At 49.3% G+C, this 15262-nt stretch overlaps 1 protein-coding gene and 1 pseudogene across 7 annotated transcripts in view; one reads left to right on the top strand and one right to left on the bottom strand.

Annotated features, from left to right (window-relative positions):
- Positions 1-15262, top strand: part of LOC139057558 (uncharacterized) — a 302935-nt gene that overhangs the window by 200354 nt on the left and 87319 nt on the right. For 2 of the 7 annotated variants that reach the window (XM_070535998.1, XM_070535999.1), the window contains exons 3-4: positions 3548-3777; positions 4301-4408. The exons of 3 other annotated variants lie outside the window; for them this stretch is intronic. In XM_070535998.1, coding sequence (XP_070392099.1) covers positions 3548-3777; positions 4301-4407 — 337 coding nt within the window. In that variant the 3' untranslated portion in view covers position 4408. The remainder of the gene's footprint in view (positions 1-3547; positions 3778-4300; positions 4409-15262) is intronic. 2 more of the 7 variants (XR_011512893.1, XM_070535997.1) reach the window with 2 other exon arrangements.
- Positions 3803-4260, bottom strand: LOC139057088 (uncharacterized; annotated as a pseudogene).

The raw sequence follows: 15262 nt of genomic DNA, 5'->3' as shown, positions 1-15262 counted from the left end.
TGGACAGGCACCCATATGAGCTCCATGTGGCGGGGCGGGTGTGCAGCGAGGGAGTTCAGTATGCGAAATGCAGGGACGTGAACTCTCCCGCGAGCAAAATTTAGTATCGCAGTTTTAGAGTCCGATAATATATACCGGGCCTCCGTGCGCGTAATAGCTAGGGCAATGGCGGCCTATTCAGCCTCCTCCGAAGTGGCAGTTGGAGATATGTGAAGGGTGGTAATCGGTTGTAGGGAGGGGTTCGTGATGGCAACAACCGCGTCCTCACCTGTGCATGCGGCATCCACCCACACAGCATCCGGTTCCGTGCCATAGTGTTTGTGGAGCGCCCGGGCGCGAGCTCTGCGGCGGGGTTCGTGGTAGGTGGGATGCATGTTTTTAGGGAGAGGTTTAATAAGAAGTTCGCGGTAAATGTGGTGAGGGACCTGGAGCTGTGTGGGATCCGTGGCTGGTATCCTGATACCGAGGGTGTTTAGGATGTGTCTGCCGGTGGTGGTACTCGCGAGACGTATGTATTGTGTCTGTCAGTGGGCCTCAATAAGCTCACCTATCGTGTTATGTAGGCCTAGCTGTAGGAGTTTTTCGGTGGAGGTATTTAGGGGTAGGTGTAGTGCTGTCTTAAATGCTGTTCGGATCAACGCATCCAGGGTGGAGATTTCTCTGCCCTTGAGTTTAAGGTAGGGGAGCGTGAAGAGAAAGCGGCTGAGGACGAAGGCATGAATGAGACGACATAGGTCATGCTCCTTCATACCCCGGTGGTGTGCAGAAACTCGGCGGATTAGGTGGGATATCGACACCGCCGTCCGCTTGAGTTTGTGGATGGTGAGAGTGTTTTTCCCGTTATTTTGGATGTGGAGGCCCAGTACCCGGAGTGTGTGTACCTCAGGGATGTACCGGGTTTCGAATGTCACAGTTATAGGGGTGGTGGGGCAGTTTCGGGTTGTGGGGCGGAGTATGAGGAGCTCCGACTTCTCTGGAGAGCATGAGAGTCCGATACTCCGCGCATGTGTTTGGGTGAGGGTAGCTGCCGACTGCAGAGTATTCTCTATGTCTCCATCACTGCCATGGGTGGTCCATAGAGTGATATCATCAGCATAGAGTGTGTGCCGAAGGTGAGGGATGGTTTGTAGTTCGCGGACAAGGGGAATGAGAGTGACATTGAAGAGAAAAGGGGAGAGGACAGATCCCTGGGGGGTGCCAATCCCACTAAGGGTGTATGGGCGGGATGTGTAGGGACCGAAGTGAATTTCGGCTGTGCGGTTAGTAAGGAATGCTTGAATATAGGTGTACATACGTTCACCTATGTTCAAGGTGTAGAGCTCCGCCATTATCACTCGATGGTCTAGGCGATCAAACGCCTTGGAGAGATCCAAGGTGAGGACGGCTTTTGTGTGGCCCGGTATGAGGGGGTCGAAAATATCCTGTGTAAGCTGGAGCATGGCGTCCTGTGCCGACAGGTGGGGACGGAAGCCCACCATGCTGTGCGGGTAGAGGCCTTGCTCCGCCATGTGTTGGGTGAGTAGGGCGAGTGTGACATGCTCCAAAAGCTTTCCCAGGCATGAGGTTAGGGAGATGGGGCGAAGATTTGCAGGTGTAAGGGGTTTGTGGGGCTTAGGTATGAATAAGATTTTGGCGTGACGCCAGGATTGCGGAAGGGTGCCCTCCTGCCAGCATGTGTTGAAGTACCCCGTGAGCTGGGCAATCGACTGATCGTCCTAATTGCGGAGCATGCTATTGCAGATACGGTCAACTCCTGGAGTGGAGTTAGAGCGGAGAGTCAGGAGGGCCGCTCTGACTTCTGCTTCCGTAATCTCCGCGTCGAGATTAGCATTCGGGGTGCCTGCATACGGGGGCAGGGAATTTGAGGTACCGGGAGTTGTGTGTGTGTTCCTAAGTATGTCGATGAGTGCGTCGGGAGAAAGGTCGGTCTTGTGTTTAAGGCGTGTGACGTGTTGTGTGGCTGTTTTAGATTGCGTGGGGTCAATTAAGTGACGGAGGAGTTGCCAACTGCGCTTGGAGGGCAGATTGCCAGCCATACTATCGCAAATCTGTCCCCAGTTCGATCGGCAGAGCTCCTCAGAGTGCTCAGTAATTTTTGTTTGCAGTGCGGCTAGCCGGTTTTTAAGGGTCCGGTTGAGCTTTTGCCCTTTCCAGCGCTCTAGGATGATATGGTGTGCCTCCCATAGGTGCGCAAGGTGAGTGTCGAGGGTGGGCGTATCTGGTGTGGTGTCAAGGGTTCGAGTATGTGCGGAGACATCGTTCATGAGTGATATGCCACCCACTGATCGATGTCTGTAATGGGAGCGTCAGGAAGGGCCGCTCGTGCGGCGCGGACTGCATCCCAGTTGGTGAGTTTGTGTGTTAGGTGAAGGGTCGTGCTTTGTTTGTAGGGTACGGTAACGCAGAGGATGTAATGATCGCTCCCTAATGTGCGATATGTTGTGTTCCACGTAATACCCGCAATGTTGCGGCTCAGTGTCAAGTCCGGGCTGGTGTCCGCGCTGACACTGTTGCCAATTCTCGTGGGGGTGTTAAAGTTGTGTATTGTGAGGCGGAGCTCTTGTACCAAGGACCAGAGTCGTCGTCCTCGTGCCGTGGTGGTGCGGTAGCCCCAGTCAGTATGCTGACTGTTGAAGTCCCCTCCGATTATCAGTGGATGCTTGCCTGCAATACGATGGAGGTCTCGCAGTAACGTTTCCAATGAAGCCATCGGATGAGACGGTGGGTGGTATATGTTTGCAATAAAAATAGATGGTGTGGAGTGTGCAAGTTGTATGATTTCTGTGATCAAGCAGGGCGTCTCGGAGGTGATCTGATGTGTTTGGTGTGTAATGGAGCGATGTATGAGTGTGGAAGCCCTGGGTGTATTCGTTGCGTCCGAGTGAGCGTATTGTAGCTGGGAAGTGTGGCAGGGGCATGTGTGTCCTGAAGGAGGAGGATGTGGGGCGTGGGAAGTGTGGGGAGGAGGAGTTGGAGAGGTGCGCGCTTGCCCCAGAAGCGGCGGCAGTTCCATTGCAGAATTGATAAAGAATTAGGTGGTAGCCCCGCCATACTGTAGCTTAGGTGGGTTGGGTAGGGAGTTCTGTGGGGTAGGTGGGCGGGATTGATAGGGGCGATTGGGGAGCTGCAGCGAGGGAAGGGCCTGCTCGATTGTTTGGAGGCGGGTGTCGTACCGTGCAAGGCTCATCTCAAGGGTGTGCACCATGCGCGTAAATGCCGCTTCAATTTGTTGTTCAAAGCGTTGAGACAAGTGGTCGATAAGCTGATTTAATTTTGCCTCTAGACGCGCGTCCATTTCGGCGAGTTTAGCGTCCATGCGGGCCTCTAGAGATTGAAGGTCGGTCTGGGTGACGGGTGGGTGCTCTGTTGTGCGTTTTTTCTTGGGTGGGGGTGAGGTGATGGTTTGGGAGTCGGATTGTTCCATGTTTTCAGTGGGTGTTTGAGGCAGCGGCGTGGGTTGGGTGGGAGGGACGATTGGCGGAAGCGGTAGAGGGGTAAAGGTGGGAGTCTTGATGAGGGAGCTTAGACGACTCACCTCCTCTCGCAGGGCCTGGAGCTCCCGGTCGCGGGCGTCCTCCTGTGTGGGCGGGGGCATTGAGGGCTTGCTGGGATCGTTCAGTCTTTTGCCTGCTATCCTGTCCGCCCAGGAAAGCTGTGGAGACTGTTGGTCCTGGCGGCGACGAGACGATGAGCGAGACGTGCTGGAGCGACGGACGCTGGAGCGGTCTGCGTCTCGTTCCGGTGTGCGGGAGATGTGCTGTTGTCGTGACGCGGGTGGTGAGCGGCGTCCCCTCGCTTTGCAGCCTTTAGTACCGGTCATGTGGGCGCCTCCACAGAGTATGCAGGCTGGGGTGCATGTCGGGGTGTCCTCTCAGGGTGTGGGATACCGCATCGTGAACAGCTGTGCGTACGCTGAAGGGTACACACATCCGCGCGATGCCCTTGTTTTCTACAGTTTGTGCAAGCGTCCAGGTGTCCTCTGTATAAACTGCAGCTGTGGAGTCCGCCTCCGTAGGAGATGGTTCGGGGCACCGGACCCGTCCGGAAGGTGATAAGGATCGAACGGGTCTGTCCCATGCGGCGTGCATCAATGATGGGGACGCTAGGGTTGCCCGTGATGAGGTCGTCCAGAATCTGTGCTGGGGTTTCTTCCCAGTAGGCGTTAGTGATTACTCCTCTTACTGCACCATCCGGGGGTGCGATGTAGGCGGTGACGGCGTAGGCTTGGGTTCGAGTGGAGAGTTGTTGGATGCCGACCAGGCGTAGCGCGTCGGCCTTATGCGGGGTACTCGTCGTGCAGGTGTTGTTGAGGGGGAGGATAACCAAGCTGGTGGCGTCTGGTGCTTGGAGGTCCTTGGCTGCAGTTGGCAGGGCCAGGCGAAGCTGGCGCGGTTGAAGGTTGGTTAAGGTAAGTCCCCCGGTTGAACGAAACACTATCTTGTAGGCACCCTCAGGCAAACGCGGCTGGCGTTGAGACCTTTGCGCCGCGAGACGCGTCGCGCGCAGCTGGGACGCTTGGTGTACGGAATCTAGAGGTCGCGAGCCGGTGGCGGCGTTCGCCTGGTCCCGGATTTTCGGTGCTCCTTTCTGACGGGTGGGTAGGCTCAGGATATGATTCCAGTCCCTGGGATCATAGTCCCTTGGGTCGATGGTCTCTCCGATCACTCGGGCCTCCATACTATCGACGTAGGGGAGGTCAAAGCGGCTTAGGCTTAGCGCACGGTGGCGCGAGGCCTAGTGCGGCAGCTGATCGGCAAAGGGCGGTTTTCGGCCCGTGGGCCCGCTTAAGGGGGACCGACGGCCACCAAAATTGAACAGATGGTAGCGCTCACCTTTACGAACGGTGTAGTGAAGAGATGGGCACTGCGTGGGTGGAAATTCGAACGAAATCGCCGTGTTTTTACAGAGCCAATGCGAAGCGCGTTCGCACTCGCTGGCCCCCTGGCGGCGTCATCGGGGCCCGGCTATCTGTGCCGATCGCGACGTTTGGCTGGCGTAGCGCGTTTGAGTAGGCGGTGCAAACGGGGTGCGATAACGCTATCGCGTTGCACTCTTGAAGGTGAAGCTTAAGCGTCCTACAATTTTTTAAGCCCTTAGTTGCACAAAGGAGTCGCAAACCAGCCAGTCACACATGCGAGTTCACATCATTGTAACCAATAGCACAACCACCTTCGTGCCGCACGCGGCATTGGCGGAAACAGTGGCACTCTTTACAACATGCCAGGGGATAGGATTTCTCAGACACGTGCCACCTCCCTCTACCTTACGTTGGGCTGCGAGTATCGGCCCCTGATGTCTTCCTGTTTTCACCTGCAAGCGGCCGCCATGCAAACTGCCGAGAGTGTATCCGTGAAATCACGCTTTATTGACTGCATATCCGCCGGACAGCGGGCTACCCTGCCAGTACTGAGAAAGCTATCTCCCGTGCAGTTGTGTGCCGGTTCGCTTGAAATCGAAACACCATAATTGGGACCCGATGGCGATCGCACACAAACGCATCCATCGGCCTTAGCCGGTAAGTGGTTTAAAGCTATCGCCATTTTCACGGGCATTCTTAGAAGGCGCACGCGGATGCCAAATATCAAACAGGCTGGGCAGCGTCGCGTCGCCCAATTTCCGTGACCGAGATGGTCGACGGGACATTTGGGAAGCGCATGGGCATTAGCGGTGGCGGACCTCAAGCACCCCCCAACTTTCATCTTCACGCTCGTCTCCCCGAACGCTCCCCTTCAGCTCGGGCCGTCTACCCTTTTGTTCCGAGCGAGGGTGCAAATCTAGTGCCTTTTCTACGGTGCAGCTACTAATCCGTTTTCCCTTCACGCGTGAGTGTTGCCCGCGTCCCTTCTTCGCGGAACCCACATGCGTGCCTCATTTCCGGTTATTGGCTGAAATAGCAGGTGTGAGCTCGTCCTGCGCTTTGCTGTAGTCGCCTAAACTGGGCCACAAAATAACAGCAAGGTCAAGTTTCTAATCTCAAACTGACTGATGAGGTCACTTCAAGTAAGCCAAAAGTGCTGAGAGGCTACATCTTGCGGAAGTTCCAAGGCTGTGAAAGCAGCACATTGGAAAGGCAGCTATTTAAAGGGGTTCTTTGATTCGAGCGTTGCGTACTGCTTCAAGAAGCAGGATACACACCACGGGATTCACATATACCCGATAAATAATTTAATAATAGCATTACTATACCCAGCGATTGTTCGGTTTCTGGGCTCCGAGTGATGCTATTACGTCGTAGGAGAGGAAACGCAACACGGCTTGGTCACGTCGGTCTCAAGAAATAGCGATGTAAAACTATGCTGTGTCGTCTGCTCGCGCATACGCGTGCTCTGCCAGCAGAGGTAAACAACTGGAGACTCGAAGTGCATGCCGCATTTACTGTAATTATCGCAAGAGCGACAACGGTAAGAAAATACTGCGGCTTGTGAGAGTCGATGATTCATTCTGAAGCACCGTCAGCGTTAGCTTTGAAGTGAACCGGAAAAGGCCTAGCGACGATATCGGCGCCGCCAAATGATCCGCGGTGGTGAGACTACCGTCGGTGCCAGAGGGACCACTCATCGGTCGCTGACTGGCCGCTTCGCCGTATGGCTGCCACATGAATGGGTGCCGGTCCTAGCCTCTCTACGGCAGAGAAATCTTACCGTTCACGAGCAAAACGGCCCGCGAACAGCAAACAGCGTGCGGCGAGTTGCCGTGCCGGTAACGTGCACGTGCCTTTACACGTTGAGAAACGCCAAGCGAACAATGCCGCTCCGAGCTGCTGAACTATGCGACTTGCAGATGCTACGTTAACAGCCCTCCGCTATAGCGCTGTGCATGTCTCGGTTAGCCAGGGATCAAGGTTAGCTCGGTTAGTGTTCTAGAATCCTGTAGCATAGACAAAGTAGTTCTATATGCCTGTAGCTCAGTCATAGTGGAGGCTATCGGCATTTCATTGCTACTCATCATATGTCACGTTTTTGTACTAGTGTGCTATGACATCGATATTTTCGGTTCTCTGCTGTCGCAGCATAACAGCCACGCTAGCAATGGGTCTCGACCACGAGGAGGAGCTTTAATGACTTTCTGGAGCTGAATTCAAATTATTTTCAAATATTTGCAACGTCCAATACCTCGTTGTGGGTGCCCTCGCATACAGAAGCAGCCTACAACAGGCTTTTTATAGCCTCAAAATTTGGTGTGTCAACCCCTTTAAGCTTCTTTTTAGACCAAGTCATTTGCCAAGTTATGTCAGAACCCAATTAATATTCTTCAGAAACATATTTCTTCAAGAACAATGTAATGAATGCTCCAGCATCGAAAACTATGATCACACAAGTCTGCATTACACTTTTTTCAAAGACCATGAGGTGGCTGAAATCTAATTTTGTGTAATAATGAACAGTAGGTACACTGACATCATTCCTTTTTTGGCATTTCCCTTTGCTGTGTGTACACGAACACTACTCGTACATACCTTATTTACTCGCATAATGTTCGCACTCAAGTAATGATCGCACCGCTGAATTTTGTCGTCAAAATTCGTTTTTTTTCCTTTGCCGTGTAATGATTGCATCCTGAACTTTTCGCAGTGATATGTCGTGTGCCAAGTCTAGCTAATGATGATCGCGCTTACCATCCGTCAAATGCTACGCGAACGACTCTTGAAGACATACAAAGCGGTCTGCGCGCACCCTACATACTCAAGCAGATGCCCCATTTCATTCCTTTCGTCACTTTCCGCACTTCCATGAAATTGAAAACTACAACCAAACTTTCCTCAGCTTTATTTTCAGGCTTCATAATGGTTTTGGTCAACAACATAAAGGGCACCTTTAGGTCCTTCTTATCTGCACTCGTGGACACGCAACAAATCGTGAGCGGCATAGATAGTGGCCACATTTACACTGATACGTTAGAAGTGTACTCTATTTATATGCCGATGCTTGTAACGCAGCGACGGTATTCGCCCACCCTTAGTGGGAACGTGCCATATTAGAATAACAGCGAAGACAAATGGCGCAGTTTCCGCAACATGCCCGCCATGTGTTTCTATGTCACTGGGAGCTAAGCGCGCCCGTCTCTGTTTCTGTCCCTTCAATGTGGACATGGCTACATTATAATTATTGTCGTAAACTTGCCGATATTAACGACATTATTCATTACTGATACGGAAGAAATTGTTTCAATGCGCATAATGTTCTCACCATCGAGAAGAAAGATAATCACATTCAGCGCGTTCGGCTTGCTCCGCCGGCCACCATTTTTGTTTTCGTGTCCCGTACTGACAGTGGCAGCCGCCTGCTTGTTGACCCGTTGTCAACCCGCAGTAAATGCCGGATGAAAAAAGAAAATGTTTCTTCCCTATTGAAAATCCCTATTGAAAATTTGCCCGTTGCTGGGCATGGTGGTGTCCATCACCCATCATCATGGTGGATTATGGTGATGGGTGGCATGCTGGGTGCTGGGCGGCACGGTGGGTGCTGGGCGTGGGCACAGTGGGTGCTGGGCAGCACGGTGGGCACTGGGCGGCATGTTGGATATGATCGTGGGCACAGCAGGTCAAAGGCAAGTTGTGCAACGAATTGAAGGAGCAGCCATTGCACTTGGGAAGCTCATGGCGGGCTATCTTCATGTGATCTTGAGTCTTGCAAAGTGTATAGTCTATCTACTTGTGGCCAAGTATATGCGGCCATTTTCATGCCACAAAGAATTAATGTAAAGCACCATACTATGTGTCATATAATCACATTTCATTGAAAAAAGATTTGTTGGAACTATTTACTTTCGGACTCGTTTGCCCTGGCGACCTGCCTCTGTAAAGAAGCTTCGTAGGTGCTTCCGCACTGAAACTATGTGGTTCTCCGGAGGTGGTGGCCCCATCGGATGTTGGCCGATGTATTTCTCCACGCAGTCTAAAGCACGAGTGTAATAAATGTAGAAATAAATTGTTTTTGCAATGATTTCTAGCAATAAGGGAATGAAGTAAATCTGCTGCAATCACTTCAAGAAAAAAATCGATTCTGCAGTCTGATAATAAAATTTAGAAAATATTACAAACAGCCATGCTACCCAGTGCGCACGCCAGATCAGCTTTATTTGCAGTGAGAATGCATACACTTGCATCACATTATTTTGCAGATTTACATGGTTTTTCGCCAAAGCGACGCCTCCTCTCATTGGGAGGTTGGCTTTACTGCAAAGTTTAGTCACATGGCAGCTGCACTCAAAGCCTGCAGAAAGCATACTTTGTCTGCTCTACCAGCACCCAAATTCCTGTCAGATTGAGATGCCACGATTTGGCTACATTGTTTCTACGCATGCAGGAGAGCTGCAAGGGGTAAGCTGCCTGGTTTGTCAATTCCATCATCCGTTACCTTTACCTGTTTCTCGTGCAGTTGGGGGGCAAGCGGGTCGTAACTTTAGCATTTGCCCTATATATAGACAATCAATTTTATGTAAAAGCTGTACTCATGGCTGGTTTGCAAGCTTTATTTAGCTGCAAATGATGTCAATTAATCAATCTTTGAAAGTGAAGCTTTCTCTGCCTCTTCTCCCAACTTTACGGGCGCTGCTGCTGCTATAGTTTTGTCATGCGTGCCGCTGTGTTTCCTGCAACACCATCAGATGGCGCTCAGCTCCGCACGTCCTGGCCAGCGCTGCTGTGCTAGCATTTCAGTTTGCGCGTACTGCACGTGGTGTATCTGTCTTTAATTCATATGCGACGAAAATACAGGTGCTAGGCTAGTGATAGTGTAAACATTACAATCGTCCTTAGCCTGAAGAGAGCGCTTTGAGCTGGAGTCTCAGTAGTGTGCTGGTCATGTATGTAGAAGAAGCCCGTAAACACGCGCCAGCAGGATGGCTCGAAGGCGTGCACTCGGTGTCGAGGACACCCAGGCCCTAAAGAAGCGTCACACAGAAGAGGAGCGTCTTCGCTACACAGCAAAACGTGGTGCAGACCGCGAATGCTTATATCAATGTATACATACAATTATAACAGCTAATTCAAGTACGCACAGCCCCGTAATTCAATGAAAGTTTAATACTTGTGCCACAATTTGGTGCGCCATGTGAGGCCATGACAATGCTCAATTCCATCTCAGAGATTGTGAATGACTTGCAACAACGCCTCAAGCAAACATTCCTTCCTGTGTGTACTGTGTACAATGCAGACACACAGCAGTGGTGCATGCACGGTAACGTTTTACATCATCTCCCCACTCTCGTATTGGACTACATGCTAATGAAATTACATATTTGTCATTATTGTCAATCAAAGCACACAGCTACAAAGCTTCACTTACATCGATTCCCACAGTTCATGGGATCCGCAAATTTCTTGTGTTCTAGTTTTCAATCTCCTTATCGCTACTTTGCTAAGCTAACCTACATCTTAAATGGAAAAAAAGCCTAAACAAGCATCTTAAAATAATACTGAACAATCCTTTATGCTTATTTGTTTTTAAAACATTTTTGTTGGAAACGGAATTTGCGTCAAATTTTTGATGCCAGTACAAAAGTTACTGGTACTTTGATCCATAAAACAAGTGAATCTGCCCGGAAAAAGAATTCCAGTTACAGCCACACTGTATAGTCGTCCATTCTAATCCAGGCTGGTGGCAAGTGCTGGAACTCTGCGTGATGCCCACCACCTCGCTTTCTTTGGCACCAACGACAGGCATGAAAGTTTATAGGATGCTTTGCGTAGGACAAAATCAGCTATCCATGTCACAGCGTACATGCGACTAATTACGAGGTGCTTTCTTTGTGTAGCATATTTCTCATTCTTATATGGTCAAATAAAATGAGATCACTGAAAGTGCTGATAGGCCATATCTTACAAATTTCAATCATCAGAACAGTGTTTTGTAATTGCATGACTGTGAACGCTACAGACTGTAAAGTGGAAGATCAGGTGACCACAGCCAACACATTGGAAGGCAGTGGTTTAAAAAGCTTCTTTTCAGACCGTAAAATTTGCCAAGCTGTGTCGGAACCCAATTTTCTTCAGAAGCATTTTTTTCAAAAACAGTAAAATGAAAGCTGCAGCGTGAAAAGCTACAACACATGCCAAGTCTACATGACAATTTTCAAAGACAATGAGGTGCTTAAATGCTCGCTTCTGTTAATAACACAATAAGCAGCAGGCGAACGTAATTCAAGCTGCCAACTAAGGTCCTGAAAAAATTAATGCCTCGTACAATTTAAGGCACATGTAGCCACCTGACTTTCTTAATTGTTTTTCATTTTAAATAATTGCGGGGGAAACATTGTTAACGGTTTTTGCCACGAACGAATATCTCAAAATTGTTTTGTGCTGCTTTTCATAACTGCAGATACATTTAAATGATATGCCTATACAGAGTGGATATACAGCAGACGAAAAAGATAATGCACATAGGCACTTAATTGCCTCATTGTCGCGTTTGCATTTCTTTGCGTCGTGCATATATCATGCAATGTTAACTCATCCAGATAACTGTTACGTATATACTGTCATGTTTCTAAACAAGGTGACTGCTGACTTACTTTTTACAGCAGCCACTTTATCCGGTGTTGCTGGGAGTTTGCCGGATGCCTCAGACATTGTACGGCAGGCCTGGCCGGTCAGGCTTCTTTCGCCTGCTTCTGCTGGTGTCCATAAATGTCTGGCAACGTTTATTGTTCACTTAGCATCGCATGTGGATTTTAATATGTAATCCCACTTGCTCAGTGGCTTCACATACCCCACACCAATCTGCACCTGCAATAGATATGAAGTGATTTTTTTTTCTGAACAGTACTCTTAACACTAAAACACATCTGTATAAAACAATATTATAAAGGTTAGCTCCTTCAATTTCTGATGCAACCCCATAATTTCCCATTTCTGCACCTCGAACAAGTTTTATAAAAACGGGGTTAAGCCCAACCACACCAAGAAATTTACCTTTTTCTAAAGGATTCAACTTATAAAATTTTCCCACCTTAAGGGTAGCAAAGATTCATATTTCACAGTCTAACCTTGAAATTATGAAATCGATAGAGAAAGCAAAACAATTGTTTCAAATAGGTGCAGCGCCACGCAGAGAACAGTGCAAGAATGAGTGCCGTCAAGGCCTCCAAGGTTGCAAGCAGTGTCACATGGAGAACAGCGCAGTGCATGTGACGCTTGCCAGTCTCCAAAGACCACCGCCATCATACACTACATGGCATTGTTCTGAAGCCCACAGGAGACATGCCTTGAAAGTGTGATTACCCTTGCATGGTTGAAAACGAGTGAATTCCCTTGTGGCATCTGAAAGCCACACTTGGCAGCTCTATTTTCGTCATGGTTAAACAGCAGTGGAGGATGCGCCAAGTCCCGTCACAACTTCAAACTTCAGAACTTGGTAAGCGCCCTCCTTTTACCGCGGCCAGGTTTGAAATTTTTCTAATGAATGCATTACTATGCCAAAAGGAAAATAAAGACTTATGAGGGAGAGTAAGAAACGACAGGTCAAGCGCTGAACTTCAACTGATTTTATTCTTACAGCAAAGCAGGGAGAATGAACAAATGCGAATACGCACATCAGTGTTGTCTAGAGCGATTACAGTGATCTTTTCAACAGCTGCATCGTTTCCCAGTTCAAGCTAAACCATTATCAAGCTTTAAGTGTCCTCCAAGTAACAAACGTGAGGCCGAAGTGTGTTCGGAGTCAATAGTGCACAGTGAAACCTCGTTTCTCTGAACACCACATTAACTACCTTTTCAGAAATCCACTGCTGACTTGCAGTTTCAGTGTAAGAATATTTCAGTACTACGAACTTCAGAATACCGAAGTTTTCAGAATAGTGATCGCTATTCAGTTTCCCTGTGATGCTAACACCTCAGTACTACAAACTTATATTCCGAAATCTGAGGATTCTTACATTTCCGTGTATTCTTCACAGCAGCCGAAACAGTAGGGTAGCAGGCAAGGCACAGAGAGCGGACGTCACGGCGCATGGGTTCCGAAAACCGTGAGACAGCACCAGAGAAAAAAGGATTGTGGGCAGGTGGAACCGACGACGCATAATGTTTTGCAAGCACTTGCTCCGACCAGAAAAATGTCGCCTAGCAACGGAGGCATGTTTCTTCCTTTTTTCACCCTTCTCTCTGTGCACACCTTTCTTCCGCGCTTCTTTCTGTGGTCGGATTGGCTATATGCACGGTGAAATGTAACCTCTGTACTCGTGGAGATGCCACACGGTCGCAGTTGGCACTTTCCAGACAGTGTTGTTGGCGCTTGCTTGCACTTTGACATAGTTCAGGTGTCCGCCTCGAGCGAGACACTTATAGTGTCCACGGCTAGAAATGTGAAAAACAAACAAAACGCAATAAACATTGCGCTTTGGGGACGACATAGAGCTACATTTTTGTCGGTAATTTTCTCAGCGTCAGCGTCTTGTTTTGCACGTGTCACTCTTACTATACGTTGCTTCATTGCGCATGGCAGCGGAATCTGTGTAAAATAGCAGCAGCACATGGTCAGAGCCAACAGCGACGTTATTGTGAATAGTTCATATGGTGACAACTTGTGAACTGATAGGTTGATGGGCGGAATGGTTAATTTTGGGGCTTTCACTATAACGATCTTTCAGAGTAATGAACAACTTACCGTGGTCCCCTGAATTTCGTTATATTGAGATTTCACTGTATAAGCATTCACCCCAATCGATGACACACGGACCTTTTTTTCCTGACATTCCATTGGAAAGCATATCTATGAAGACCTAGTGATACAGAAATTTGGCCTCACTTCTCCATCAACAGTGGAAAACAATCCACTTGGAGGGGATGACGGCCCCAGGTGCACTGCACCAGGCAAAGTAACACAGAGTGCAAATGCACTTCCGGAATTTGGGGCCTCCGCTACTGCGTCTGGCAAATGTGTGGCCTCCACTGCAAATAATGACAACATTGATTGAAACATATGGTGGTCATAGCAGTCTTTCAGGCAGAAATCACGGGACCATGCGAACAAACATACACATAGGCAGACTGACATTTCTGAGTGATTCTGCATTGACGTGCAGTCGGCCCAGACTGCACAGCTTCTCAAGATGAAGCTGCACTGTCGCCCTTGTCCTAAAACCCTCATGCCTGGACTTGATTTTCTTTCTGTCATTTCTGCTCTGACTTTGCTCCGCTGGTGTCCTCCGCCTACTTATGCCTCCTTTCTGCAAATCGAATGACAAACCTCCGTCTTGCTTATATTGCAGCAACTTCGTTTGCCTGCCATTTAACCCGGCAACGTATGTCGAATTGTCATGTACGCCAGCTGTTCCAGATGATGACTACTGCATGACACCTCTTACTGACGTCCTATTCATACACAATGTCGTTGCACCCTACAGTCCTGAGCATTACGGTTAGCAGAACCTGCGTTCCACTCGTGAATTTCGGCTTCAATTCCACAGGAGATTTTCTTGGCCCATCTTTGTCCCCTGCAAGGCATTCACGTAGAAGCTTTTGCAAGATTGAGCGGTACAAATGTCATAGAAGCGTGCACACCGGTGTGGTATGCAGGAAACAACATTCAAGAGCTTGCGCAGGCCGCGAGGCACACAAAAGTGGCTCTGAGAATGACAGCTCACGATTTTTCAGTGCAGAATGAGCTGGAGAGGGTGTGAATGCGTTGCAATGTGATCAGGCATGTGCTCAAAGGGGAGAGGCACGGCAGACGTGCCTTCCCCCTTAGCATATGCACGAGAACAATATTCTCATCTACCTCGACTGGCTACACATAGCTGTCCGCGCAGCTGAGCGCACACACAGGCAATGTGCTGTACTATGTGCATTGGTTTCCAGCACGTCTATTTTGATGTCACTAGTGTATAGTTGACGAGGCAAGGTGTGAAGCATTTGGTTTCCATTGCAGAGCTCAGATTTTAAAAAGCGGATTGCTTTCGTGCTCTTACGGCACTTTCGTGCTCTAACGGCAGTTTTTGTGGTAGGTACAATGGTACAAAGGGAAGGAGAGGAACCACTCCGAGGAAAAGGGCGTGAATGATTTTGGGCAACCTACTATAGCCAATAAAAACAAGGGGGGAGGGGCCCAAAGCAAGGGGCAACTTTGCTCGTTAGCTTGTTCATTGCAGGCACGTGAGAGAGGGTGTGTGCTCTTAAACAAGAGACCAGGAGAGGCCAGATAGAAGAGGAGAAGCTGTCGCTTGCTCGCTTATTAGGGGTCGGTGCCAAAGGCACAAGAGAATGTCATTCGCTTGCTCGTTCGAGCTATTCGCTCACATTGATAACAAACAAATGGTTTGTGCATAA

This window comes from Dermacentor albipictus, chromosome 3 (assembly GCF_038994185.2).
Source record: "Dermacentor albipictus isolate Rhodes 1998 colony chromosome 3, USDA_Dalb.pri_finalv2, whole genome shotgun sequence".
Taxonomy (NCBI): Eukaryota; Metazoa; Arthropoda; class Arachnida; order Ixodida; family Ixodidae; genus Dermacentor; species Dermacentor albipictus.
Note: the sequence above shows the minus strand (reverse complement) of the source record. Positions and strands in the feature narration are given on the sequence as shown.